This window comes from Sturnus vulgaris, chromosome 14 (assembly GCF_052056855.1).
Source record: "Sturnus vulgaris isolate bStuVul1 chromosome 14, bStuVul1.hap1, whole genome shotgun sequence".
NCBI lineage: Eukaryota > Metazoa > Chordata > Aves > Passeriformes > Sturnidae > Sturnus > Sturnus vulgaris.
In genome coordinates, this window is record NC_142256.1 from 11202472 (window position 1) to 11228246 (window position 25775).

General features: G+C 52.1%; 1 protein-coding gene across 1 annotated transcript in view; it reads right to left on the minus strand.

Annotated features, from left to right (window-relative positions):
• The window catches only part of AR (androgen receptor), a 38320-nt gene extending 12698 nt beyond the window's left edge, over window positions 1–25622 (minus strand). The window contains exons 1-3 of the mRNA XM_014887830.2: window positions 24706–25622; window positions 7821–7972; window positions 294–410 (exon numbers count right to left, since the gene is read on the minus strand). Coding sequence (XP_014743316.1) covers window positions 294–410; window positions 7821–7972; window positions 24706–25607 — 1171 coding nt within the window. The 5' untranslated portion in view covers window positions 25608–25622. The remainder of the gene's footprint in view (window positions 1–293; window positions 411–7820; window positions 7973–24705) is intronic.
• Between the last annotated feature and the right edge of the window lie 153 nt (window positions 25623–25775).

The following is a 25775-nucleotide window of genomic DNA, read 5'->3' on the forward strand; positions in this document are numbered from 1 at the left end:
CAAGAAATTTCCCCTTTCTGCCTTGGAATAATCCCATCAAAAGAGGAGAGTGCTCTGCTCTGAGGCTCCAGGAGCCAGAATCAACTCACCCTGCTGTTTATATATTTTTTTAGATTCACAAGGTTTGAAATCAGGTAAAAATGCATTTCCTGAAACACAAACAAAAAGCTATAGAAATTCAAAGCTTTGTATTAGAACCCTACAAACGTTTCCTGAGTGTTTTATCAGCCTCATTTTCCAGCCTGTTCATACACAAGTGACATGCAGGGACCCAGGAGGGGACCCAGCCGTACCTCCAAGAGTCATCCCAGCCTCGTAGCACTTGCGCAGGCGGCAGGAGGGACAGTTTTTCCTTCGGAATTTGTCGATGGTGCAGTCATTCCTGCTGGCACACAGGTACTTCTGTTTACCTAAAACACCAGAGAAACACAACGTGGGTGATGGATACCAACAGAGACACAGGCTGGGCTCTTTTGGGATCACCAAGAGCAGCCTGGAGTGCTGGGAAGGATAAGGATTTGACAGGAAGGTCTCATAGATATGTATGCATAACAGAAAGATTTTTGAATGTAGAATTTGAAGAAGGAATAGAAATTACAGTAAGTTTTGATATAGAAGAATTGTTGAGCCAGTTTTACTGGATAACTAGAAGGTAAAGAGCAAGTGAGTTGGAAAGGGTTTTTATAACTCAGAGCAAAGGATAAATTCACTTCATACAAAAAATGTTTTTACTAAGCAAAAAGATTTTTATAGGCAAACAAAAATGCCATGTTGCAAGTAGAAAGAAAGATCTCAAAGAATTTCCACTGCCAGAAAACTAAAAAAGAACTTCTAGCTTAAACTGTAACATAACATTTTGTGATTAGATAATAATAACATAAATATGGTATTGTAAGTAATTATAACAAGCTATAAGTAAAAGTATTGATTAGTTGTCATGTTTTAAGATGCTCTGCAATAAAAAATATACAATGCATTGTAAACAAAACTAGAGTTAGCTTCAAATGAGCCTACAGCTGAGACAATAGGCTGTGGGCTTGGGCTCTTGTTACCCACCATCCATAAATTGCTCTGTCATCTAGATACAATAAACAGCATTTTAAAGAACCTCCTAAAGCCCCACTGGAGAGTTTGGTTCTTATTTTCTAAATGCCATCCATCTATTGCATGGCTTTTGCTGGTTTTCTCCCAGACCACCACAGTTTGATCCTTCTGCCACACTACTCAGCCATCAGTCCCCTTATAACCATGATGCTGTACAGATCTTTTTGGGACTGAATTATTTTTTGTGCAATCCATTAATAGCGGTCAGGTCCGTGGTCTCCAGGTTAGAGAACTGGGGTTGGGGAGCTGCTGCTCCACAGGTGAGTCTGATGCCACCCTGACCCCTGGGATGTATCTGCAGCCAGCCAGGAGGGAACTGGGACCAGCAACTCCCTGCACAGGGGAACTTGTGCAGCTGTGGGTTTTGGCGAGGTGCAGGAAATTCAGGAAGTTCCGAATGGTCAGAGTCACCCATACCTCAGACTCAGCCTGCACTCGCTCAGAGAGCAGCCTGGGCAGCTCCAGGCCACAGCTTCTTTTCACTGCCTCGTTTGCCAGACAAGCCGAGAATCATCACTTTTCTTGTCAAGTTAGAACTCATTTACAGGATCAGGAGTTATCTGATGTTCTTCAGGCTGTTCCAAACCAAACTGGACTCAGCACACAGCAGAGAGGAGCAGCTTATGGACCACATGGGAAACCAGCCCATGGCCTTTCTTTATCATCCTGCAAGGGGTTACTTTCTGCATTCCTACAGCAAGAGCCCTTTGGAGTCACAGAAATCTATGAACAGGATAAACTCAATCCAACCCCTTCATGTACCAGATTTGACATGAGATGCACCAATTTTGGTGCACAGATTTTGCAACCCCCACTACTCCTCCACCATTGCTGCCCTTGCTGCCACTGCCCGAGGTTTCACAGTGCCCTCCTGGTCCCCCTACTTGTGCCTGGTCATGGTTTTGGCAGGACCAGCTGTCACTGTCACCCTCAAGAGTCCTCCCTGGCAGGGCTCAGCACCCTGCCCACTCCTCTCACAGCACCCAGGGGCTGCACAAACACCCCATGTTTGACCTTCTCAGAAATGTCCTCTTCAAAGGGATCACCACCCACTCCTGTACCTCAGCCATCACCTGCACTACCCACCACACCTCACACCTGTTAAATCATTTTAACACTGTCCCCAGAACAGCTCTTCTCACCCTCTCCCTGGCTCATTTCCCATGAGAAGGATACTCAGGCAAGCCTTAATGACACCTAAATCCCTAAGAACCCTAAAAGGAGCACAAACACCATCCTCCCTTTCATCAGCTCATTGAGAAGGAGGATGAGTAACAAAGAACTTCAGCTGAAACTGGGTTACTTGGAGTTATTTTTGTGCCAGGGGCACTGAGTGCTGAGGCCACACTCCCTCCACTCAACCTTCTTAGGTATTCACAAACGGGCGCCCTACTTTCTGGGGAATGGAGAGCTGGAAGGAGATTTGGCTGCCTGAGCCCCCCAAGGATGTTCCAGGATCAGGCACAGCTCCTCCAAACTCAGCACCCCACAGCCCCAGTGCCCTCCTCACCCCAGGATGAGGACAGATCCCACCCTGTGGGCTCATCCCTCACTGTGCTCTGTCTCCATCAGGCACCCGAGCAGAGGAGCAGGGATGAGGTTTGGGAGTGGAGCCCAAGCCTTGCTCAGTGAGGCCACTGTGCTGTTTCCCATCTGCTCCTCAGAGCATCTCCAGCTCCAGAACTGCTGAGAAGGGACACGGAGAGGAAGCCTCTCCCAGGAGCTGGGAATGCCCTGGGGGACAAACAGGGCACCTGGAGGAGGCTGCAGGATGGCTGTGCCACCTGGGAGCTGCAGCCAGCAGCTCTCCCCACGGTCACGGTACAGTGACATTGCAGAGATGGCCAGGCCAGCTCCGTGGTTCATGGACAGGCTTTTTGGGGCAGGAACCTGCTCTTTGTTGCCTGAGCCTGCACAAGTGAGCCCTGTTTGCTTTATGCTGCTCACCAGTAACAGAAAGAACCGAGCAGCCACAGCTGCTCATGGTGCTGCTGCTGCTGCTGGGGGTGAGAATGAGCCGAGCTCACCTCACACAAATTCCTGGGGATGCAGAGATTTCTCCTTAACCACCAGGACAGGAACCACCAGCTCTAAAAGATGGGAGAACAGGGAAGGGTGGGAACGTGGATGAGTTCCTTCCCTCTGTAGTGACTTCTCACGCAAGGTGAGACATTTGCAATCAGCTATTCTTTATTTAAAGATAAATGTGCTGGTTTTTCCTTCTGTAGATTTTAACACCAAAACCACTTTGTTTTCCTTTTCTCTCCTGCAAACAACAGAGATGTTTTCTCATGTCACTCCAAGGCAGAGGCTCTTGCTTTGCAAACCTGTACATACAGGTCCAAACCTTACACCCACTCTCTGGTGTTCCCCAGCAGTCCTGCTCTTTGCAAGGCCCATCACCCAGCCTGTCCTTTCCCCTTCCCACCCACACACCCCTGCCCAGCTGGGGACACTGCAGATGTGAAGTCACACCCAGCACCCTCTGCTTTCCCAGACCAGCACAGGCACCCCGAGAGCATCTCTGCAGCAGCCCCGCCATGAACACACTGCAGTGCCCGTGTCCCCTCTGCCACCCTGGCCCCTCCTGGGCCACCTCACACCAGGAGAAAGATGCTCCCACCACCTCCAAGCCCTCCCACTCATCTCCTGGGACCACAGCACACAGTGGGAGCCAAGGGAAAGAGCTGCTCTCCAGTTCTTCTTGACTAAAAATAATGATTTATGGAGGTGAGTTGCTCAGTCCAGAGGAATCATCTAACTAACAGCCTGCTTCCACACGAGCTGCTGTGCCCAGACTAACTTTCTCCTCCAGATACCAAAGTAATCCGTGCAAACGTCTGGAGCAAGATATACGACTGGAAATGTGAAAAACCAGCAAATGCCTTTTGGAAAAGAGAGATTCTCATATATCAGGGTATAAACTGAATTTTAACAGCTGGGGGAGAAGGCCAAGCTTTCTGTGAAAGCAACTCCCTTGGGTCTCATGTAACCACTGAGGCTCCAGAGCTCCCCTGGAAAGCCTCTGGTCCTTGGGGCTGTCACGAGCAGGGCCATGCCCAGAGCTGGGCCTGTGGGTTTGGTGCTGACACTCTTCCCATGTGATGCTCCTATTAATAACTTAAGAGGGCTCAGTCACAAGGCTCCTAGGAGCCACATCTGAGCCACTGCTGATGAACTACCTTTGCAAAGTCCTTTTCTGAATAGTCCTCTGTATTTACCAGATGGCTACAGTGAGCATAGGGAAAGCTCTGATCATCCCAACTTTTTCTCTCCCCGTGTTTTTTTTAAGGCAAATAACACCCAAATAGTCGTGAGAAACCCACCACAGGAGCATCATGGTGCTGCAGCACCACTGAATCTTCTGCAGACTCAATTTCTTCGCGTGTCGGATCAGCCTGGGAAGGAGGAGGAAGCTTATGATAACATGCCAAGCATTCATTTTAACTTGGTGTCATCTTGAAATCTGGAAAGAAGCTGTTGAGTTGGCCCAGAGACATCTTTCTGGTGAAAGGCTAATCCTCAGCAGGTCAGAACATAGAACACTAATCCATATGGATAGTGATGGAGGCACTCAGAGCAGCCTGCACAGCAGCCTGGCTGAGTGCCTGCTAGGAAAATTGCCAAATACTGTGTTATTTTTTTCATTTAGCTCACTGCTATTTAAAGGCAGCCCCATCAGGAACACAGCCCAAAGCATCCCAGTCCTGCGAGGAGGCAGCTCTGGGCTGGCTAAGGTGGCCACCAGACCTCAGAAACCTCAGAGGGACAAAGAAGGTCTGCTTCTCTCCAGGGATATATGCAGAGACACAATGATCCTGCTCCTGGACAGAATGGGACAGCAGAAACCCCTGGGTTGCTAACTGACACAGGAGCTGCCTTGTTTGAAGCATTTTTCTGTTTCAGGGACAAGGTGGCATCACAAGGACTGAACTCCTGTGTCTTCAACCCAGCCCAGCCATGCCCACCACGCTCAGGTGTGCTGCCTACTCGTGTAGGGAAAACAACATCTGTGCTGAGCTGGAGGAGCTTTTTGCTCACCAAAGGAGGAGGGGGAGCCCTCCTTTGTGGTCACAGGGCAGCCACCCAGCCCTCTGGACTCTCCCTGCTGGGACCCTGGGGCAGGTGACTGCAAGGGAGAGCACAACGCTGGGCTTGGTGACACAACGAGGGTGGTGACCCTGCAGGTGAGGTGATGCCCACAGTGCTGCAGTGCTGGCCTGGACACAACCTGGGCATCTTGAGAGAGTCTGTGAATCACAAGAGCTGGCAAAGCGAGATCAGGAAAACATTGCTGATTTTCTATTAACTCTTCCAGCATCTTTCTGGAAAAAGAAGTTCAACCTGAACTTGTGAAACCACTCAAATCTGTCAAATATTTCATCAAAGCAGGGGTGACCTGCTCCTCATAAACCCCTCAGTGTGTCCAAAGGGAAGAAGAATCAGTGCCACAACATTTTTTTTTTAATCTTTTCCCTTTCTCACCCCTTAGAAGCCATGTCTATTAAACCTCTTTAAATATCTCTGAATCCCTGCCAGATAAGTTCACTATTATCTCAGAAGAATATAATAAAAAAATAAATTATGTGCCCAGCTATGTCCCTCCCCTCCAAGATGCTGTTTGTGCTGCTCTAGTCACAGCCCCCTGCTGCTCCCTCCACTGAAGGCTGTAGCTTGACACCAGCACCAGGAAGGTAGCAGGTTTCTTTTCTCATGGGGAAGCATTTTGATCTACTGCTGTGAAGTCTCCAAAGGCAACCTAAGGTTTTCTGAGAAGCGTTTTATGGACTTTAAAACATGAGAACACGCTGAAATATCAGCTTTCACTAATGCTCCTCAGCTCTAAGATGGAAGAGTTTCTGCCTGGAAACTCATCAAAACTTAGAACGTAAATCATCACCTGCCATCCCTGCATTCAGTACCTATAAAGGAGCATGATTTATTGTCACTTCCCCAAAATAAAGATTTACCCATGTACCTCAGGGTAGTGTAAGATGAACCCTCCAGTTTGGCAGCACCCCCTGCCCCTCCCTGCACACACATAGGGCTCCTCAGGAAAGGCAAAGGCTGCTGCCCAATCCCAACATGACCAAAAGCTCCCTACCCTCTGCCACGTTGTGAGGCTGAAAAACCAGGAAGAGACATAAATGCCATTTAAATTAATGATACAACACAATCAGGAGAGGGAACACATGCCTCAGAGCAGCACGAGCAGCCCAGACTGCCCCTCTGCCCTGGGCACCTCTGGTCCCTGTCACCCACAGCACAGAGCCCACCCAGGTGCCAGGGGAGCACAGCTCCCACACCCACCTGCAGACACAGCATTCATTCCAGCAGCACTTCATCTGACTGAGAGCCAAGACTCCACTTACTATAAATCAACAATAACTTGCTGACTTAAACAAGCATCTGTTATTTACTCTGGCTGCACAAGCCAACCCACTTGGCTTGACACAGAGCTGGTGTGCAGCAGAGACAGATCTGCAAATGATTTACTCGAGAGAAACATGCAAAATTTATTAACTATTATTTGACTGCCCTTTTTGCCCTTTTGGCAGGACTGATGTCCCCTGTGGCATAGCCCCTATTCCTCCCTGAACCAGCACTGGCAAGTTGGCTCTCAGCACAGAGGAATGAGGGAAACATGACTCCAGAAAGAGGCAGGATAATGATAATTGATCTAATTGATATAGAAGCAGCATTCTGACAACAGCAGGTGAGCACACCTAGCCTGGGACCTCTGCTCATATAAAGGAGAGGTTGGGCACAGGGTGAGACAGAAGCTCTGTCCCCATCTCTGCTGCCAGCCCTCTCCTGAGGCCACCACAGCCAGTGGCACCAATGCCCACATAAACTGTGTTAGCACCAAGGAAAAATGACGGCTTGTGTTGCTTCATCTCTCCTGAAAAGCCTGGTGAGTGACTACAGGCACGTTACATGGCTGGACAGCTCATCTTCCACAACACAGACTCTCACTGCTGCCCAAGAACCACAGCTCTGAACTGCAGGTACAAACCAGACAGTGCTGGGGCACAGCCTAAGGAAACAGCTGCATGTTCATTCCCCAGGAAAGATGGTACAAAGACCCTGCTGTTGAGAGGGAACATTTGGGCTCACACTTATCCCTGGAGAGTCTGACACTACGGAGCTGGACATGAAGGAGAAGTTGCTTTCTCATGGGCGGGGGAGAAGGTTCATGGACCCCCAGGTCAGAGCATGGCTCCTGATGGACAGAAGGCTGTGCTGTTTCGTGGGCAGTCACAGAAGTGACCCTCTGGAAGGGGTGCAGGAGAGGAAAAGTCTCCCCTGAACTGGTAGCTGTGCATCTGAGACCACAGGTGGGCTGGTGGGAGCTTAAAGCACTCAGGAGAGTCAAGAAGAGAAGCAGGAACTGCTTCAGGGTCTCACCAGGTCACCAAGATCATCATGGAACCACAGAAACCTTTGGGTTGGAAGGGACCTTAAAGAACATCTTGGTCCACACCCCTGCCATGGAGGGACACCTTCTTAGAGACAAGGTTGCTCAATGCCACTGAAAAGAATGGTATTTTGGCAAACTGGTTTGGCTACTTTTTGAGAGCAATCTGTAAAATGAAATTATAAATGCAGGAAAGAAAAATCAATTTATCCTTGATTTTTCTCCTTTCCTGGTTTAAAAGATCTTAGAATGCCACCACAGTGGGGCAGTGACCTTCCCTCTCCTCTGTCCCTATTACCTTCAGCTGCCCTTTTGAAGAACACTTTGCAGCTCCCACATGTGAGGGCTCCATAATGACACCCAGATGCTTCATCTCCACAGATCAGACAGGTCTTCTGAGGTGGGAAGTAATAGTCAATGGGCAGGACATGGTCACGGCCACCCTCCAACCTGCAGCACAAAACAGAGAGAACAAGAGAAGGGTCAGCAAACGTGCTCAGGACAAGCTGTGGGGAGCACGGTCCTGGCAAAGCCAGAACTGCAGTGGATCAGGCAAAACACTGAGCAGCAAGAGGATGAGCAACAACTGAGCCAAGCCTGGCCATGCAGAGACTGTGCTGGGTGCCCCTCCTGACTCTGCCCACGGCGTGCAGCGTGTGACAAAGCATGACAAACTACAGTGGCAGTGACACACAGTGACAGCGCAGCCTAGGGAGAGAAGGTGACTGAAACTGGCTCTTGCAGTGCTCATGGGATTTTGGCTTCAATAATGAAGCTCACGCACCAAACAAGGCAGAGCACGGCACTGCCAAGCACTTGATGCCACGTTAACCACCACGCCAAGATGTCCCCAGTGCCTGACTCCTCTTCTCCAACACCTCACCATCCCACACACCCAGATTCTCCCCTCTCAGCTGGTACAGTCCCGTCCCCAACCTGATCCGATCTGTTTTATAAGATCCATGGACAAACTGCTTTTCCAGAGGGCATGGCAGGAGGAGAGGGGCTTATCCAAATCAGGAGCCAACATGTCCAGGCAGTTTGGGAAGCACCAGCACGTTGAGTTAATCACCGGAACTCATTTTTCTGCAACCACTGGATGAGGCAATTAGCTTTTAACAGTCTGCAAGTCACTGCAACTTTGGGGCAAAATCAGACCCCCTTTCATTTTTGGCATTGTTTGTTGCTTGCAGGAGAGCTCTTTACATCAACAGTGAGTGTGACAAAGATGGGACTTCTTGAAAATACCTTTATACCCAGAAAAGCACCACTGTCTTCACCTGTCCCTCACCTGGGAGCTGCGCAGATCCCACTTCAGTTTCAGGTCAGTAACTGGAGCAGCAATTTCATCCCCAATTCTTATGGCAGAAACCTTTTGAGTGATTTCTCATCTCTTTAACAGGACTGATCTGTAGATGCAGCTCAACCACCCTTCCCCAAACATCTCCATTACCAAAGCTTTTCTTGAATTACTGATTAAATGGAGGAGACACAGTTGGCTGCACCGTGCCTGCCATAGTCAAGTCCTGTTGCAACCACTGTGTTCCCTTCTTGGTTTACACGGCATCCATCCTGTCCTGATGTGATCCCACCACCCATCTCAGGGTACTCCCACATCCCCCATGCCTGCAGAGCCCTGCACTGGGTGAGAGAAATACTAGCAGCACATGGAAAAGCCTGGCTAAAAATGTCTCCTTTATCCAGTGTGTTTTAGATTGACACATAGCAGGCCTTTCTGCTAATGACCCAGCACCTTTTCTCCTCTCTGTGCAGCCAGAAATCCAACAGTGTTCATTTCCCTGTTTCCATAAGGCTCCTGCTCTGTCTCCCCCACACTCAGCACAGCGTGCCATGAGCAGCAGGGCCTCTCACAGCAGGTGTCGTGACAACAGACACAGGACTCCCAGAGGACCCTGGCTTGTTTTTGAGGATTAATTATCTGAAAGTGCAAAGCAAGTTGGCAATTGAGTGGCTTCTGAAACTGCTTTTAACGAGCTGTTCATGTACGGGAAGAGCTGTGCAAGTACAGAAACACCTTCCAGCAGGTGTGCATCCATCCCATACACGGGTCCCTGCACACCCCCCATGCTCAGCCACCCTTGTCCCCACTGCCACCAATGGACGGAGACTGGAGGACACTGGAAGGTGATTCCTGGCCATAGGACAGGCTCCTCCTGGGGAAAGGCTTGGCAGGGTGTGCACAGCCCCAGCACCCCAAGGGGCAGGACATGGTGTTTAGGCAGGTGAGGAGTGGTTCTACCACAGGCCCTGCAGTACCAATGTGGTTCCCTGCCAGCAGCCACTGCCCAGAGCCAGAGCATCTGCCCAGGAATGCCCTTCACTTTAAAACAATGCCAACTTGCCTTTTCCTTTTTTATTTTTAGAAAGAGAATTGCAAGAAAAACATAATGTAAAAATGTTCTAGCAGCTCAGAGTGAGCTATGCTAATGATTCTCTTAACGATCCATTTTCCAGTTTCCAGGGGACATTTACAGGGTGCTCCAAAAACGTGTAGGTAATACATGACACTGGCCAATGAGCCCAAGAGGTGCCTGGAGAAGGTGTGGGGTTCCACCTGGCCCAAGGTGCCAGTGCACAGCAATGCCACAGGAGGGGCACGAGGGGTGGCTCAGCGGCCAGCTCACCTCCAAAGCTTCCCTCTGGCTGGAAGCTTTCACTCCATGGGGCTGTGCTGGCCCACAGAGCTGCAGGAGAGCTCAGGCCAGACCAATACAAGCTCCCCTGTACGGAACTCACAGCTGGTGCAATGTGTGGCAAGTGTGAGCCCTGCTGCCGAGCCCAGGGCAGGGCGATAGCGAGCCAGGGCAGACACAACTGGGGCGCGCTGACGGCGGCGGCGATGCCAGACGCCCCGAAGGACAAGGTCAGGCTGTCACAGAGGAGCTTGGTGCCTTTTGGGGGCAGGGAAAAACAACTTCCTATCTCTTCTACAGCCCTAGCATGAGTTTTAGTCTCATTTCAGACTGTAAGGAAAAGGAGGGTTTGCTGAGCTCACCTCGCATGCAAATGTTTCCGAGGAGCAGAAACTATCATTTTGCAACGAAGCATTTGTTTGTCATTAGTTAAATATCATCTAATAGCCACATTTCACAACACTCCCAGAAAGCCAAGAGCAAGCACTGGTAAAAGAGGAGCCAGCCACTTCTCCTGATCCACAAAGGAAGTTTCCATCTCACAGGCTGCTGGAAAGGAGCCAGGTCACAACTGCCCCTTTGCCCACGACTTCCCACCCCTGTGCCAGACCAGGACAAAATGATGGCAGCTGCCACACAGCCCCAGCTCATCCCACACAGGAACCCCAGAGCAGAGCACATTGGTCCCCTGAGGAAGGGGGTTTGCACCTTCACTGTGCTGTGTCCAAAACCTGCACATCTGTGATGCTCAGCAGGGTGTTGAGACCAGAATGGAACCAGTACTCACACCTGAATTCAGGTGATACAGAACCCTATCCAGTCATTTCCAGTACTGTCATTTCTGAGACACTCTGATGTTATCAGGAGCAACCTCTGCCTTTAAAACAACATCACCTGTGCATGACATTCTCCAATGCAATATTAAATTTAACTGGCTTCCCCTCAGTGCAGCTGTGGGGTTCCTGCCTGGATGAAGTTCTGTGACTCCCATCAAGGGGCCAGACCCATGCTCAGCAAAGGGCACCACTGCTCACTTTGGGCACATCCTGGTGTCCCCTTGCACTGTCATTTGGCTGCTGCTGGCTCCAGGCAGAGCTGAACCAAGCCTGTGCTTACAGCCACCACATCATGCTCCTCCAGGTAACAAGGACTGTACAGGAACTTTAAAGCATTCATCTGTTAAAATGCTTTGAGCCATTTATTCTATAAACATGCAGCTTTGTACACTGAATTCATGTCCTTTCTGCTAAATAGCCTTGAGTACATTTCCAGTCTGCCCATGAGTTGTTTTTGTGTGTAATGGCAGCAGAGACACAATAGCATCTGAGAGCAGAGCAGCATGAGCCCCAGGCCTGGTAAACACACATAGGAACTGGATCCTCACTGGATTTAAATATTAGCAGATGACAATGGGTTTTCCAAGCATCCCAGCAGTGCAGGCTGGCAGAGGGAGCACACCTCAGAGCAAGAAAACATCCTCCCACCAGCAACTCACAGGAGCAGGCTTGGTTCTCCAGCCCTGGCACTGCCTCCTGGCCCCAGGGGCACAAATAGCTTCCACAGGCACAGCTGCATAAATCCCTTCTCACATCTCCAAATTGAGTTCTGGATTTTTTTTGTTTTCCAACACTCTGTTTACTTATTTTGGCTGTTTATTTTTCACACAGCATGTCACCACTGCAGCCCAACCCCAGCCCTTGGCTCTTTTCTCTCCTGTGTTCCTCTGAAGAGCATGAAGGTTGCCCCATGGACCCAGCCACTGTTTGTCCCTGCCCTCAGGAGACAGCCCCAACCTGACCAGCTGAGGCACTGCACACCTGTAAATGGGCAGCAGAGTCACACCATAACCCCCTCATTTAATGGCCATCCTGGGCTCTCACCTTCCAATCATCCATAAGGAAGAAGCAGAAAATAAGCTTAAAAAGGTGAAAGGTGGCAGGTTTGCTACAAGTGGAATGCAAAGCCACCCTGCAGCTCACTGCTGGCCATAGCAGAGGCTGCTGCCCACATTTGGTACAACTGACACCAAAATTTCTGCCTCAAAGCCTGAGGCTAAGGGAACAGCTCTGAGCTTAAATGAATCAGCTCAGAGAAGATGGAACAGTTGATCCCCCAGATGGAGTAGGTACCAACCAAAAGAGATGCAACAAGCGTGTTGCAAGGTCACTTGAGATGGGAACTCACCTGATTACAAAGCACAAAGGGGACAAAAAAGCAAGCAAAGAGCAGCAAGGCTGCAGGCAGGCTGCAGCCCTGAGGAGCACTCCCCAGAGTAGAGCCCTACACTGTATCCTGCAGGTGACTACAGAGTCACCTGGAGTCACCAAGGACAGGACCTTGGCATCCTTGCTGCATGGAGAACCCTACTTATTTCCCAAGGAAACACTGTCCTCACTGATATTTATGCAGTTAGTTTAAGCCACACCATAATCTCCCATTTTCAAATCCATCGCCTCTGCTCACAAAGAGAAAATGGACCTGTAAAGAAAATCACAAATAATGAGACACTTAATACATATATTTCACGCTCCAAGAGACACTGCCATGATGCCAGATGCAGATACAGGCTTACAGCTCCCAGGAAAGCATCCAGGATACAGACTTGTGGTGCCACATACCAACATCTTCACCTGCAGGAGAATTTTTACCTTTCCCTCTTCCAAAATCAAGTGCAGTAATGCTTACAAAATGCTCTGGAAGAGGGGATGCGAGTTCTTGGTGGCTTTTCTCACAGCTGGTGTGCCAGGCAGATCTCCAGAGGAGCAGGACACTGTATCCTGGGGCACAGCACCTCAGGTGAACCAGCCATGTGGCCCCCAAGGCCACCATGGTCCCCCAGCACCCTTAGCTAACCACAGCATCTGGTACGGGGCTACCAAGAAAAACCCAAGGTAGAACAATTCTAACCAGTGTCACATGGAACTCCATATGTATTTGGAATTTAACTTGGCAACAAGGATCAAGTTGTGCTGGTGGTCAGTGGTCAGCTCCCAGCTGGGCTGCTGAGGGATGCCAGGATTCATTCCCAGACTCAGATATTTTAAACACAAAATATTTTCCCCACTTCCTTTGGCAGTGGAATTACTGCTAAGGAAACCAGTGCTGCAAATTTTCTGCATTTTTATTTCCCCACTGGAAGAAGCACAAGGCAAAAACAGTCAGCAAGAAGGGCGGGACCTGGCATGGAAACACGAGGAGACCACAAGTACCACGGATTTGGCACTCGGCTGGGGAGGCACATGACCTGAGCCAGCACCCTCCCCCTGGCACAGCACAGAGCCCTGGGGATGGACAGGGATGGGAGCAAGAAGCAGAACCCCCCATCTTGGGGAGCAGCCCCCTCCTACCCCTCTCACTGTGAGGGATGCCAGGGATCACTGCAGTGGCCCTGGTCCCACAACTTATCAGCAGAACTGGGTTATTTTTAGGCACATTTACACCAAGACCGAACCTTTGCAGAGACACAACTGCAGGGGCATAAAAATCCTTTGCCTTATTATGTCTGGGAGTGGATACAAGCTCCATCTGCAGAATTTCCTTTCAGCTCTGCTGGCAAAGCACTGAGTTTCTAGAGGAGACTTCACGACTTGTGCAACACTATCATCTTCCCGTGTCCTCCAAGCGGATCGTGCTCTGAGTCATCCCTGACATAAACACACCAATTATAATGAAGGTTCCACTTATTTAGTGCCAGATCTCCCTGCAACTTTTAGCCCTAGTCTCAGCAAAACAGGCAACATAAAAGCAAATTCCCCAGGAACCCACAGCCACTGGCTGACACCCACCAAACCCTCCTGCTCCCCAGCATGTCCACAGCTCACAGCTGCCCACACCTGCCAGCTGCACATGGATTGGGGCAGGATCAGGGCAGGACTGGGACAGGAGCAGGGCAGGACTGCCCCTCAGCAAGGCTTGGATGGTGGGGATGGATGCATGGATGCATGGATGGATGCATGGATGGATGCATGGATGGATGGATGCATGGATGGGCAGGCAGCTGCACCACTACCAACCCCAGTGGCACACACCTGCAAAAAAGGGTATCCCAGACAGGCATGGACTGGAAAACAGTGCTTTGATGCCAGTTTGCACTTTTAGTGACATATGGCAGGGACAGCCAGATTGTTGTTTTGGGAGCTGAGAGCATTCCCAAGAAAACACAGAGAGCAGAGCCCTGCAGCTCTGCAACCAGCTGACTCCAGAGACCTGTGGCCATGGGTAGTCCTCCTGTTATCACAGACCCATGCTGGAGCTTTGACTGGCCCTGCTGGGCAGCGATGTCCAGAGAGAGCCGTGGCATGCCAGGGATCAAAACCCTGCCCACTACCCCTTGGCTGTGCTCTTCCAAGCAGGCGAGGAATGAAAGCAGCCAGGAATCATTTTCTTTTAAGCTTGCCTGCAAACCAAAACACAGATGCCACATCTAATTTTAGGCCTCCCAGCCTTGAGAGTGTTCTGCCGAGTGTCTCAGTGAGCAGTGAGATAGTCATCCTAGGACACGCCGCAGCCGCAGTGGCTGCGCACCCGCCTTGACCCCGGCGCTGAAACGACAGCAGGGCACAGCACGGCCAGGAGTTAACAGATCCCCCTGATCCCAGGGGATCCTGCAGGACACACTGAGCCCCCTCCACTAACGGCAAACGAATGCAGAGGGATTCAGCCACCCTGCCAACTCCAGGCTGCCACTTCTCCCTGCTGGACGTGACAACTGCTTCAACTCGGGCCATAATCCAAGGGTTTAAGCACCCACATGGCAAAAGGGACAAGATGAACAAGAAGAGAACAGCTGCCCCCCAGAACCTTAGCTCCCATCTCAGCTCAGCTCCAGTGGGATGTTCTGTCCCACAGGCTTCCCAGCTCTGTGTTCTGCTCCCTCTTCAAACCACCCCCAACACAGCCCAGAATCAAGGACCCCGCACTTGGCACAGGCTGTGCTGTAAACAAGAAAGGGATAAAGTCCCTGAGCTGCTGTTGTTTTTCTAACCATTTAAAGATGCTCCGGGGGACTGGGGAACAGACTGGGAAGTAATAGATTTCTTTGTAAGGGGAAGATCCTATTATCAGGGAAAAGACTTTTTGACCACAGCGAACACGTGAAAACAAAGCCTATTACGGAGAGCCAGAAAAGTGAAATCCATGTGAACAGGCTGAGTTCATCGGGACGATGTCACATGCTCTGGAGCACAGGAGCACACACAGGGACAAAGCCCAGAGCCAGCCCAGGGGGTTACAGCCCACACCCATGGCTCCAGACACGTGTCCCCCTGTCCTGCCCTGCTCACAGACAGAAGGAGAGGGAGTGGAGGTGATTTGGGGGACTGGTTCTCAGTGCCTGAGCAGGGAGAAGCAGCAATGCTGATCCTACACCAAGCCCTGTGCTGCCCACAGATGCTCACGATGCCTGTCCTCCAGGGACAGGTCTGCAGAGGGAACACTGCAGGCCCCAGGGTGAGGGGTGGGGATGTTCCTCGCACAGAAGAGAACACACACAGTACCCGTGCGTGGTGTTCATGGGAAGATGATGAGATCCACAAATGTGCAGAGGCACACACACGATTCAAGAGGAACAGTAAATCATCCAAGCTCTCTTTGCAGGGGGATTTCATTTTCCAGTTAACACACTTCATTACTTCCCAGATGAAAGCTATCAACCCAATCAGCACAAAAATTCCTTCCCTGTATTTCCCTTTCAAGAGGAAAGTGGAGCTGCTGAGATATCCCGCTCCAGCCCTCCCAACAGCAGGTCGGGAGATGTGAGGACGCTTCTCTGCTGATTGGCACGAGGGGGAGGAGGCAGGAGCCTTCATGAGGAAATTTGTGATACAGAAACTTGTGCCTGAGCTCTGTTCTCAGCACACAGGCCAAGGTCAAAGTGGTTTTTTCTGCCATTTCTAACCAGCAGAGAAGCAAACACAGCTAAAATGTGTAATGGCAGCCAAAATGCTGAGGGCTGGTAAAAACACCAGAGAAAGAAGCGTCATGTCATTTTGGGAGAGACAAGAAGCCCCTCCATCTACCCCCAGGCAGAGAGAGCACAGGGGGAAGGAAGCACACTCCAGGGTTTTCCCACCTCATCCCAGGGACTGCACACATCCTCTGTAAAATGTATTCTGCAGATCTGCAGCCTCCCCTCTGGCATTCACAGGGATGGCTCCTGCTGGCAGCAATTCCAGAAGCACTCAGCAGGATGGGGGTCTGGAAGATGAAGACGCTGCTGTAACACAGAAGGATTTCCCCCAAGGTTCTTCCCAAAGCCACTGGCTACAGCCAGCCCGTGTCTAGTCCCTGCTGGAGCACATTGGTGCAGAGGGAGAGGTCACCCACCAGAACACACCACGCATCCTTGGGTGACAAAGCCAGGCAGGACACGGCTCAGAGCAACATGGGAGGATCTAGTGGGAGGTGTCCCTACCCACAGAGGGGAGCAGAATGAAATGGCTTTAATGCCCCTACCAAAAAAAAACATTCCCTGAGTCTATGACCAGACTCCCCAGGCTCCAGCAAGAGCTGGATCAGTCAGCCAGCACCCAGAACATCTCCCCAGCAGCACCTGTCACAGACACGGCTGCAGACAGGAAAGGTAAATCGTTCTGACTGCTGCCATGCCCAGCACAGGAGGGGAGGCTGGGGCTCTCACACAGCTCTCCTGCTCTGCACAGCCTGAGCACAGCTCTGCCAGCCCAAGCACACCCCAAATGTGTCCCAAGAGCACCCAGATCTCAGGGCAGACACACCAATGGTTAAATGTGCCTGTGCCTGGCCGCTTCCCCTGGCTAAGGCTGCCCACAGCATCCCTCCCCACACCAAGGGTGTCCCAGGCCAGCACCATCAGTGTCCCAGTATTGGCGGCTCTGCACTGACTCTCCCATCTTGACTTATGCCATCTCTTTTGCCCCTAGAGTTGTTTGGGAAGTGACAGCTGCCTTGCCTGTCATGAGGTGCTCGGCATGGTCCACCCAGCCCCAGCAGCCCCATGTGCCAGGAAACACGATAGACTGGCCCCCTCAGCAGAAACAGGGGCTAATCCCAGGAATCATTATTTACTTATTAGGATGGGCTCCCTTCTCCTTTGGATAGCACAGGGAAGCCACCATGACACCTGTGGAAAGCACGAGTGTAATCCACCCCTGTGGACACCCGAGCTGCCTGGGGCCGGGTGGCCTGGGAAAAGGGCAGAAGCTATAAATACCTGGGGAACTGGCATATACTTTTAAGATTATTTCTTCCACTGCAAATCACTTAATCTGAGGTCTGTGTCCCTAACAAACCAATCCCATCGCTTCTGAGGACGTGTCAGCACCTGACTTTGTTCTCACTATTTGCAGAGGCGTCCCCGGGCGGGGGCTGGGGAGCTCCGGGCCAGAGCGCAGCGGGTGACCTTGCTCTTTCTGGCCTCTGTTCAGGCTGCACTAACCAGGGAGCCAGCAGCACCATGAGAGCAGCTGAGCCAAGCTGACCCAAGCTAAACCGAGCCTCCTGTCCCGCTCAGGTCCCCGGGGAGCGGCGGCTCCTGCGCGATGCCGAGGCGATGCTGCCCTCCCGTAACCCCGCTCCTGCAAACACTGCCCAGGGGTTGAACAGGACCACGGGGGTCAGCAGAGGTGAACGGCACAGCGGATGGGGGGTAAAGTCCAGCGTGCTGCTGCAGGATGGTCCCCAGCACAGCCCCCCAGAACCCCAGTGCTGAGCCAGGGCTGTGGCCACTCACACACCAAGGGGCTGCTGCCAAACCTCAGCCCCCCACCTGCAGAAAAGGGACAATTCCTTTTCCCACAGTAGCCTGGAGGCTGAATGGATTGCTGCTCAGGAGTGCTTCAGCAGTAAAGTACTACTACTGGGAGTATTTTTATTACTGTTTGAGGGTACTTTGAATCTCATTTAAAAACGTTGGCAAGAAGAATCAAGGTTGCACTGGCTAGATTTAAAGCACAAGCACACGCTGCACTGCATTGCACGAGCACTGCCCACTGCAGGCACCTGGCCAGGGTGAGCTGCACTCCCCCCACAAGGAGATGTCCCCTTCCCTCATCCTTCCCTCTGCCCCTCACCCGGAGCAGGCAGGGGGATTAAGTGTGGCTGGCCATGGATGAGCAGCACAGGCAGAGCAGGGAAGGCAGGCAGCACTGCTAACAGCGAGGAAATATGGATGGAGAACCTCCGTCACAAGTCTTTGCCATGACAACTGGGCCAGTTCCTTTTCATTTCAATGAGCTCCCTCATACCACTGTTAACAAACAGGGCTGGCTCTGGTCCCCACAGCGTGCAGCAGCTGTCAATACCAGGGCCACCAGCCACTGCCATGGCCACCACTGGGCATGCCTGCATTGCCACCCACTAAGGGAGGATGTGACCATATCTGCCTCTTAATTGTCTACCAGGCAAAAATGCTCTGCTACAACAGGATCTGCCTCCTATGCATGCTGGATGTCTGGAGGAAAAGAGCTGGAAAGGATCCAGTGACCCCACAGAAAGCGCTGTCATTGTTTTCCTTACAAACATGGTGTAGAGCTGGGCTCATCCAAGGTGAGAGCAGATCACTCTGGTCAATGTCTTACCCAACGATGACCCCAATGGGAGGTGCCTGTGCCCCTGGGCCACAACACTACATGCACACGGTGGCACCAAGCTGCCCTCCCCAGCTGGCCCAGGCTGTCCATGATGGCTTTGTAGCACTTGCTTTGCATCAATCTGAGGTGCAGATGTGCCTTTTGCAGAAAACTTTCCAAAAGGAAAATTAACTTGCATAAAGTAATGAGGCTGAGGAGCTGTGCAAGGAGGAATCTTCACTTTTCCTATGTATTTACAATGTTCCAGAGCCATCCATAGCTGCACAGATATCTGGGATCTACCGAGACAACTCTCAGAAACAAACAGTTTTTACTAGAAGTCATAGAAAGTCTCCCACTGAATAGTTTTCTTTCAGTAAACACTCACTTGATAAATTTTAAAGGTTCCACAGGATGATAAAATAAATACAATTTCTTTCTTTTATAATTTTAGTCCACAAGCACTAGCAGAAAGTATCCATTGCAAACTCCAACCCAGCAGCCTCCAGTGAGTGCTCCAAGTCTAGACAGCAACTGGAAATGGAGAACTGGCAAACTGGGACAGCCACCTTCAAACAAGCAATTTATAAAATATAAATGAAGGTCTGTGCCAAGAGTGGAATTCATGGGAATGACAGGAAAACACAAAGAACTGAGCTACTGCTCTCTACTACCAGTTGTTCTGAACCCCGTGTAATGAAACTGTTTTCATCACACCAAAACATGACAACAAGATTTCCAATATTCTAGGGAATTTTGTGATTTCTTCCTGCAATACATGGCAGCTTTCCTCCCAGCTCAGGAGCACACCCCCCCTGCCATGCACAAGCTGACTCCTGATCTGCTCCAGTTTCTGCTGTGCCTGTTCCTCCCACTGCCCATCCTCAATCTGCTCGCCTTGGTCCCGGAGGTGACCCCTGGCACGGACACAGAGCGGGCTCTTGTCTCTGCTGGAGCCCAGCACGGCCTTGGAGGGTCCAGGTGTGGGGGGAGCTGGCACAGCCCCCTGGATGCTGCTCACATTCACTGCCTCGCTACACTGTTTCTGCCTTCATTCCTCCCGGGACTGTCCCACACCTTCCTCGCTCTGAGAAAGGGGACAGAGGCAGCGACTTCCAGGAATCGTGGGCTCTGTGCCACAAGGACAGGATCCCAGCTCCAGCACCCACTGATGCCCATCCCCAGGGGCTGGTACCTGTGCCCGTGGCAGGGATCCCAACTCCAGCACCCACTGATGCCCGAGGAGCTGGTACCTGTGACCATGGTAGGGATCTTGTCCCAGGGGAAAAAGGCCATCTCTGCAGTGGGAATCCTGACCTGGGCTACAAAACACACTCTATTTCTCATTCCAAATCAGCATTTTGACACACTCTTCTGTCCTCAGACACAGCATCAAAGCACGTCCCATTGTTAACTGGTTCTCAGTCTGCAATGAAGTTCTCCTAGGAAGAAAACCAATGGTTATGCCAGACTAGCTGCCAGGGAGTGGTGCAAAGCACAGCTCATCTGTGCAATGGATAAGTACCAGGAAATCTGTAAACAGCAGGAAGAATGTAAAAGCTGCATAAGCAGCAGAAGAGCTGCCGTGAGCAGATCCTGTGCAGCTTCCAGCCCTGAAGCCTCTGGAAAATACACAAAACACCTGTGTGACTCCAACCCACCAACACTTAAAGCTTTTTGTGGATTGTTTAGTTGGCAAAATTTTCTGATTTCTCAGCTGCTGCTTCCGATACCAAGTGCAACATAAAGCCTGTCCTTGCACTGCAATCAGCACTTGAGAGGAACAAGGGTGGAATACTCACTGCTGATACCAAGCACAAGACTTCCACTGGAAGTGGAACCAGCTTCCAGAGGGTGTAAGAGCTCAGAAATTCAAGACATTTGGAAAATAGGATGGGAAAGCCTAGAGGAGGATGGGGCAAAGCCTGGCTTTGAGCAGTGAAGAGGCCAAAGAGATGCTGTGTACACTCAGAGCAGCCGGCTAGGTCACTCACAAACAGCCTACATATCTGCCCTCCACAGCCCCACCCCTGACAGGTGACCCATCTCCTCTTCCCAGCAGTAAGGGGAGCAGGAAAGAGAGGGAGGGACAGGCAGAGGAGGGAGAGGAAAAGGAGATTATTTTATCAGATTTGATATATGCTCAGGAGCGAGGAAAAGGAGGCACCAGTGCCGTGCTCCAGCACAGCACCCACTTGGCTGCTCCCCCAGTGCTGGGGGGTTCTCCTTGCTGAGCACAGCTCCAACATCCCTGCAGCCCCAGTTACCTGGCCTCAGCACATCACCTGTTTCACAACCTCAGCTCTAGCCACGACAGACAGGCACCCTGCCACAGCCTGCTGCCGTGCCAGCTCACATTCAACCAAGCTCCGAGTTCTCTAATCCAGCTCCAGCTGGATTATCACAGTCATCCTGTGTCTCTGAGCAAGGAAAGGGTGAGAGGTGCTGAGGAAGAAATTTGTTTATCTTTTCTCCATTTGTCAGGAACTGACAACAAGCTTCAGCACATCCCCATCTCTCCTGGCCACCAGAGGCTCCCTGTCCATGTGTCCAGAGGGGACGAAGGGACCAGCTGCCCACACAATGTTCTGCCATGGTCCTCTTGTCTTCAAAGAAATATTTACATCCCATGGCAAATTGCCAGAGCAGAAAGGTCACTCTGACAATAGCAGGCAGGAGGGTCAGCCCCTTCCCAAGGGCTTTGGAGTTCTGCCAGTGCAGCACTGGGGGTCCCCAGAGCCCTCCTGGGACTGGGATGCCAGAGCAGCTGCTGCTGGGCACAGACTGGGACTGCGGGCAACCCTGACAACGACCTCCTACCTCATTCCATCTCTCAGTGTCACAGCTGCCTTCATCTCTCTGCCAGTCTTATCTCCTCCCTCCACAGGAAGGAATTACTTCGGGTTTTATCTGCAAGCCTATCACAATTACAGAGCTGAAACGATTACAGAGCCATCGAGCCAGGTGATGAATGAACACGTGGCACTGGCCCAAACTGACCACAGCCAGACTAAGGAAGGGAACCAAAGGCAGATGTAACCAGCAAACACCAGGATTCCAACCAGTACCAGCACCAGGTAACAGCAGTGGTAGCAAATGCCACTTTAAAATGTCTGAAGCTACATGGACATTAGATTTTCCTGAGCCAAAAGCCCTTTAAATCCTTTTCTCCCCTTTGATTCCATTGCTTCAGTAACAGCTGCTTCTCTGAAGCCATTTCATTCTAGAGGCCACCCTCTCCAACCCGCCAGTTTATCTTCTGATGGCAGAACCTTGGATTTATTCTGACAGTGCTCCATCTTGCTCCTGAAAAAGGTTATTTAGTCACCTCAAATACTGCTGGTAGTAATGATGCAACAACCAGAGCACAAAGAAACAGCTCCAATCCACAGAGTAGCAAAACGTCTGATTAATTTGTTAATTACATGTAAGCCTGACTGATGCAGTCGGGGACACTGTACCAAAACCTTTAAGTTAAATTGTGTTAATAACTACAGTGTTTCTGAGATGTGCCAGCACCTCTTAACCCTGACACTCCCCCAAATATTAAAAGCTGCTCATGCTTTAGTGCCGTATGAAGGGTGTCTAACTCAAAAAATACCTACCCATGCCTGGTCCCAACTGCAGCAGGGCAGAACTGGGGCTTGGGAGAATATCTGTGAGCCATGATCCTACTGGCAGACAGCAGGACCATTCAGGGAGGAAAGAAAGTAGGAGCAGCACACCTTGAAATGTTCCTTGTTCTCCAAAGGAAGGGGACCTGTGTATGCCTCTGCTCCCAGCAGCACCCCGAGGGACAGGGCTGTGAGATGCCCAGTGCCCTGGGCTTGTAAAGCCCCAGAAATGCCCCCCACTGTCCTCACTGAGGCTGCATCCTCTGAAGCTACGAGGGGAAAGCTTTTATGTGCAAGGTCAAGTAGGGCAAGAGATCAGACCTAGCACCACACAGCACAGGGGTGCAGGTCCAAAAGCCAATCATCTGTCCATCAGGATTTTACTACAGAGCTTCTCAGCTCCCACAAACCTTTCTTCCCACAGACAGTGGTGCCTGGGGTGCTGGAACACAATCCACCACTCCAGGAACAGCAGAGGATGTTTCTGTGTTGGCACCCACAGATCCAAGAGAAAATGCAAATCTGCAGGAATGGGCCAGCAGCACGCCGTGAAGTTAATGGACACTTTGCTAGGATGAAATGTAAACCTGGCAGTGATTAACACATATGGCTTGAGCCAGACCACGACAAGTGTTCTACTTTCCTTACGGTGTTTGAAAATTACATCTGAACACAGAGAGACCGTGTCACTCCATGACACCTTTGCAGCAGCAGGTAGTGCTGTACAAGCCTTGAAATCAAGGGACGGGACACTGGTGTTGTAAAGGTTGCTGTGCCAGCTCCAACCCTGCTGATCCCACAGGGGAAGCAGGCACAGCACACCCAACAGAGCTGCAAGGAAGAGGAGCATACAGCACTTCCCCCAGGAATGAGGGAGATGTCATTTACCTCTAAGGCAAGAACCGGGTAAAATGTACCTGCTGCTGCCCAGCCCAGCCTCCAAGACTGCCTGCAGACCTCTACTGGAGCCTCACCTGCTCTCCTCATTCCCCGTCTGTGCAGGATATCTCTGCACAGGCAGAACAGCCACACGGAACAAACCTGCACCACCATCACCAGCATCCCAATGCTGAACTTTTCCAACTTGATTCCTCCCTGCCCCCTCTGCACTGATTCCAGCAGAGATTTATCCAGACTCCAGAGGCACACCCAGAGCTTGCATAGCTCCTGCCACGCACGAAGCTCACAGCTGGATGATGCTCACAGCTGGACTCTCTGACCTCTCATTACTTTTATTCTTTTTTCTTTTGCCAAGCTCTTTACATCTCTGTACAATCTCCCAGTAAATCACTGCGTGGATGGAAATTGCCCCAGTACCCAAATGAAGCTTGAGCATTTAAAATAGAAACAAGCCCAGAGGCAGTGCACTTGACTGGTGCTAATTCAGAGGTAAAATTTAATTGTTCATTTTATCCTTTGCTCCCAGCATCCCAAGCATCACGGGCTGAGTGTGTGGACGCAGGACTGCCACGATGCAAACCCCAGCTGAGGCCTCACATACTCCTGGATGGGGCTCCTTCTGAGCCAGCAGAAAATTCCTTGGGCAGCCCTTTCTCCCTCACATTTCCATCAGTTCTGCTGTGCTGACCAGTGAGCATGCAGGTACCCACTGCTTTAAATGATGTACAGGTATTTTGCAGAGATTGCTCATTTCCTTTTTTTTTTTTTTTTTTTTTTTTTTTTTTTTTTTTTTTGAGATTAATCCATCAGGAAAATTTATTGTTGATTGAATCCTACTTCTCAAAAAAATTTTCCCTCCCCTGGTTCATTCCCAAAACCTATTCTAGCTCCAAAACCTATTTTAGCTCTGCTTTAAAATACACTTTCTACCTGTACTTAAAACAGCCTCGAAGCACAGGTGATGTTTCTCTGCCACTACATTCGGGGTTTCCTGCTTTGCACAGTGCATTCCCGGCGGCAGTTCTCGGCGGGACAAGTTGATGGGAAGATTTTAATTCCATATCAAAATCCGTCCGTGTTTCGGGGCACAGTGTCCCGATCTCGCCCGCTCCCAGCGGCCGGGAGTAGCGGGATAACAGATGCGTGAGCAAACGAGATAAACACAACGACCTCACAGGACGGCGGAGACACCGAGCGTGCACCGCGGTATTCCTGGCAAGCTCTCGCCTAGGCAGTCCCAAATGACAGCAAGCCGGCAAAAAGGAAGATTCGGCAGCGGAAAGGTTCGCAAAAGCGGGAACAGCCGGGATATAGCGGGGTTGGACCCGCGGTGAGCGCGGGGTGCAGAAGGTGGCAGGAGGGATGCGGGCACAGGACGCCGGTACCGGCGGCAGGTGGGATGCAGGATGCTGGCGGGAAGCACAGTGCAGGGCGTGCATGCCGGTGGGCTACGGGACGCGGGTACTCACCGGGGATCGCCGTAAGCGCCGGCGTAGCCCTCGACCCAGGGCTCCAGCTCGCTCTTGATGCCGGGGGCGGCGAAAGGCGCCCGGCCCGGTGGGTACCAGGCATCGCCAGGGCAGTCGGCAGGCCCGGCGGGCGGCTCGGGGCACGGCCCGTAGAGCTGTCCCTCCTCGGCGAAGAAGGTGGGCCAGGGGGGCGCGGGGCCCGGCGGGACCAGCTCGGCCCCGAAACGGCACGGGCCGCCCCAGCCGCCGCCCGTGGCCGGCCCCGCCGCGCTCTCCAGCTTGACGCGGCCGAAGCCGCGGGGCAGCCCCGGCCCGGCGGGCGGCTCGGCGGCCACGGCGGCCTCGAAGGCGGGCGAGGGGTCGCGGGTGGGCGGGCGAGGGGCGCGGGGTGGCCCGGCGGGCACGGCAAACATGCAGTCCTCTCGGGGCAGCGGCTCGGCCGGAGTCTCCAGCGCCTCCAGCGCCAGCCCCATGGAGGCGGACACGGCGCGGCACAGCTGGCGGGCACTGTCGCCCAGCGGGTCTTCCTTATCCGCCGGCTCTGTCTCGGGCGGCGGCAGCAGCGGCATCGCACCCGCCTCGCCCAGCAGCTCCCTCAGCTCTCCGGCGCAGGGGAAGGACGAGCCCATGGCGGGGTTGGCGGCCGGCAGCGCCTTGCCGGCGGTGCGGGGCTCGGGGGGCGGCAGGCAGCCCGGCGGGGGCGGCAGGCAGGCGGGGGAGTCCGGCGGTGGCCGGGGGCTCGGCGGGCAAGGCGCGCTCGGCAGCGGCTGCCCGGCGCCCGGTTCCTCTCGAGGCGGCTGGAAAGCGTCGCAGACGCTCTGGAAGAAGCTCTGAAAAGCCCCGCGGAAGGTCCTGCCCGCCGGTCGCGGGTAGACGCGACCGACCCCCAGCTGCACCTCCATGCTGGCCGAGCGCGGGGCAGCGATCGCGGCGGCGGAGCGAGGCGAGGGCGGAGAGCCTCGGCAGCGCTCTCGGCCCGACCCCCGCGGGCCGCCTACCCGTGCCGCTGCTCCGCGGCGCCCATGGCAGTGACCGCCGGGCACGGAGCTCGGTGCGCGCAACAGGCAGCC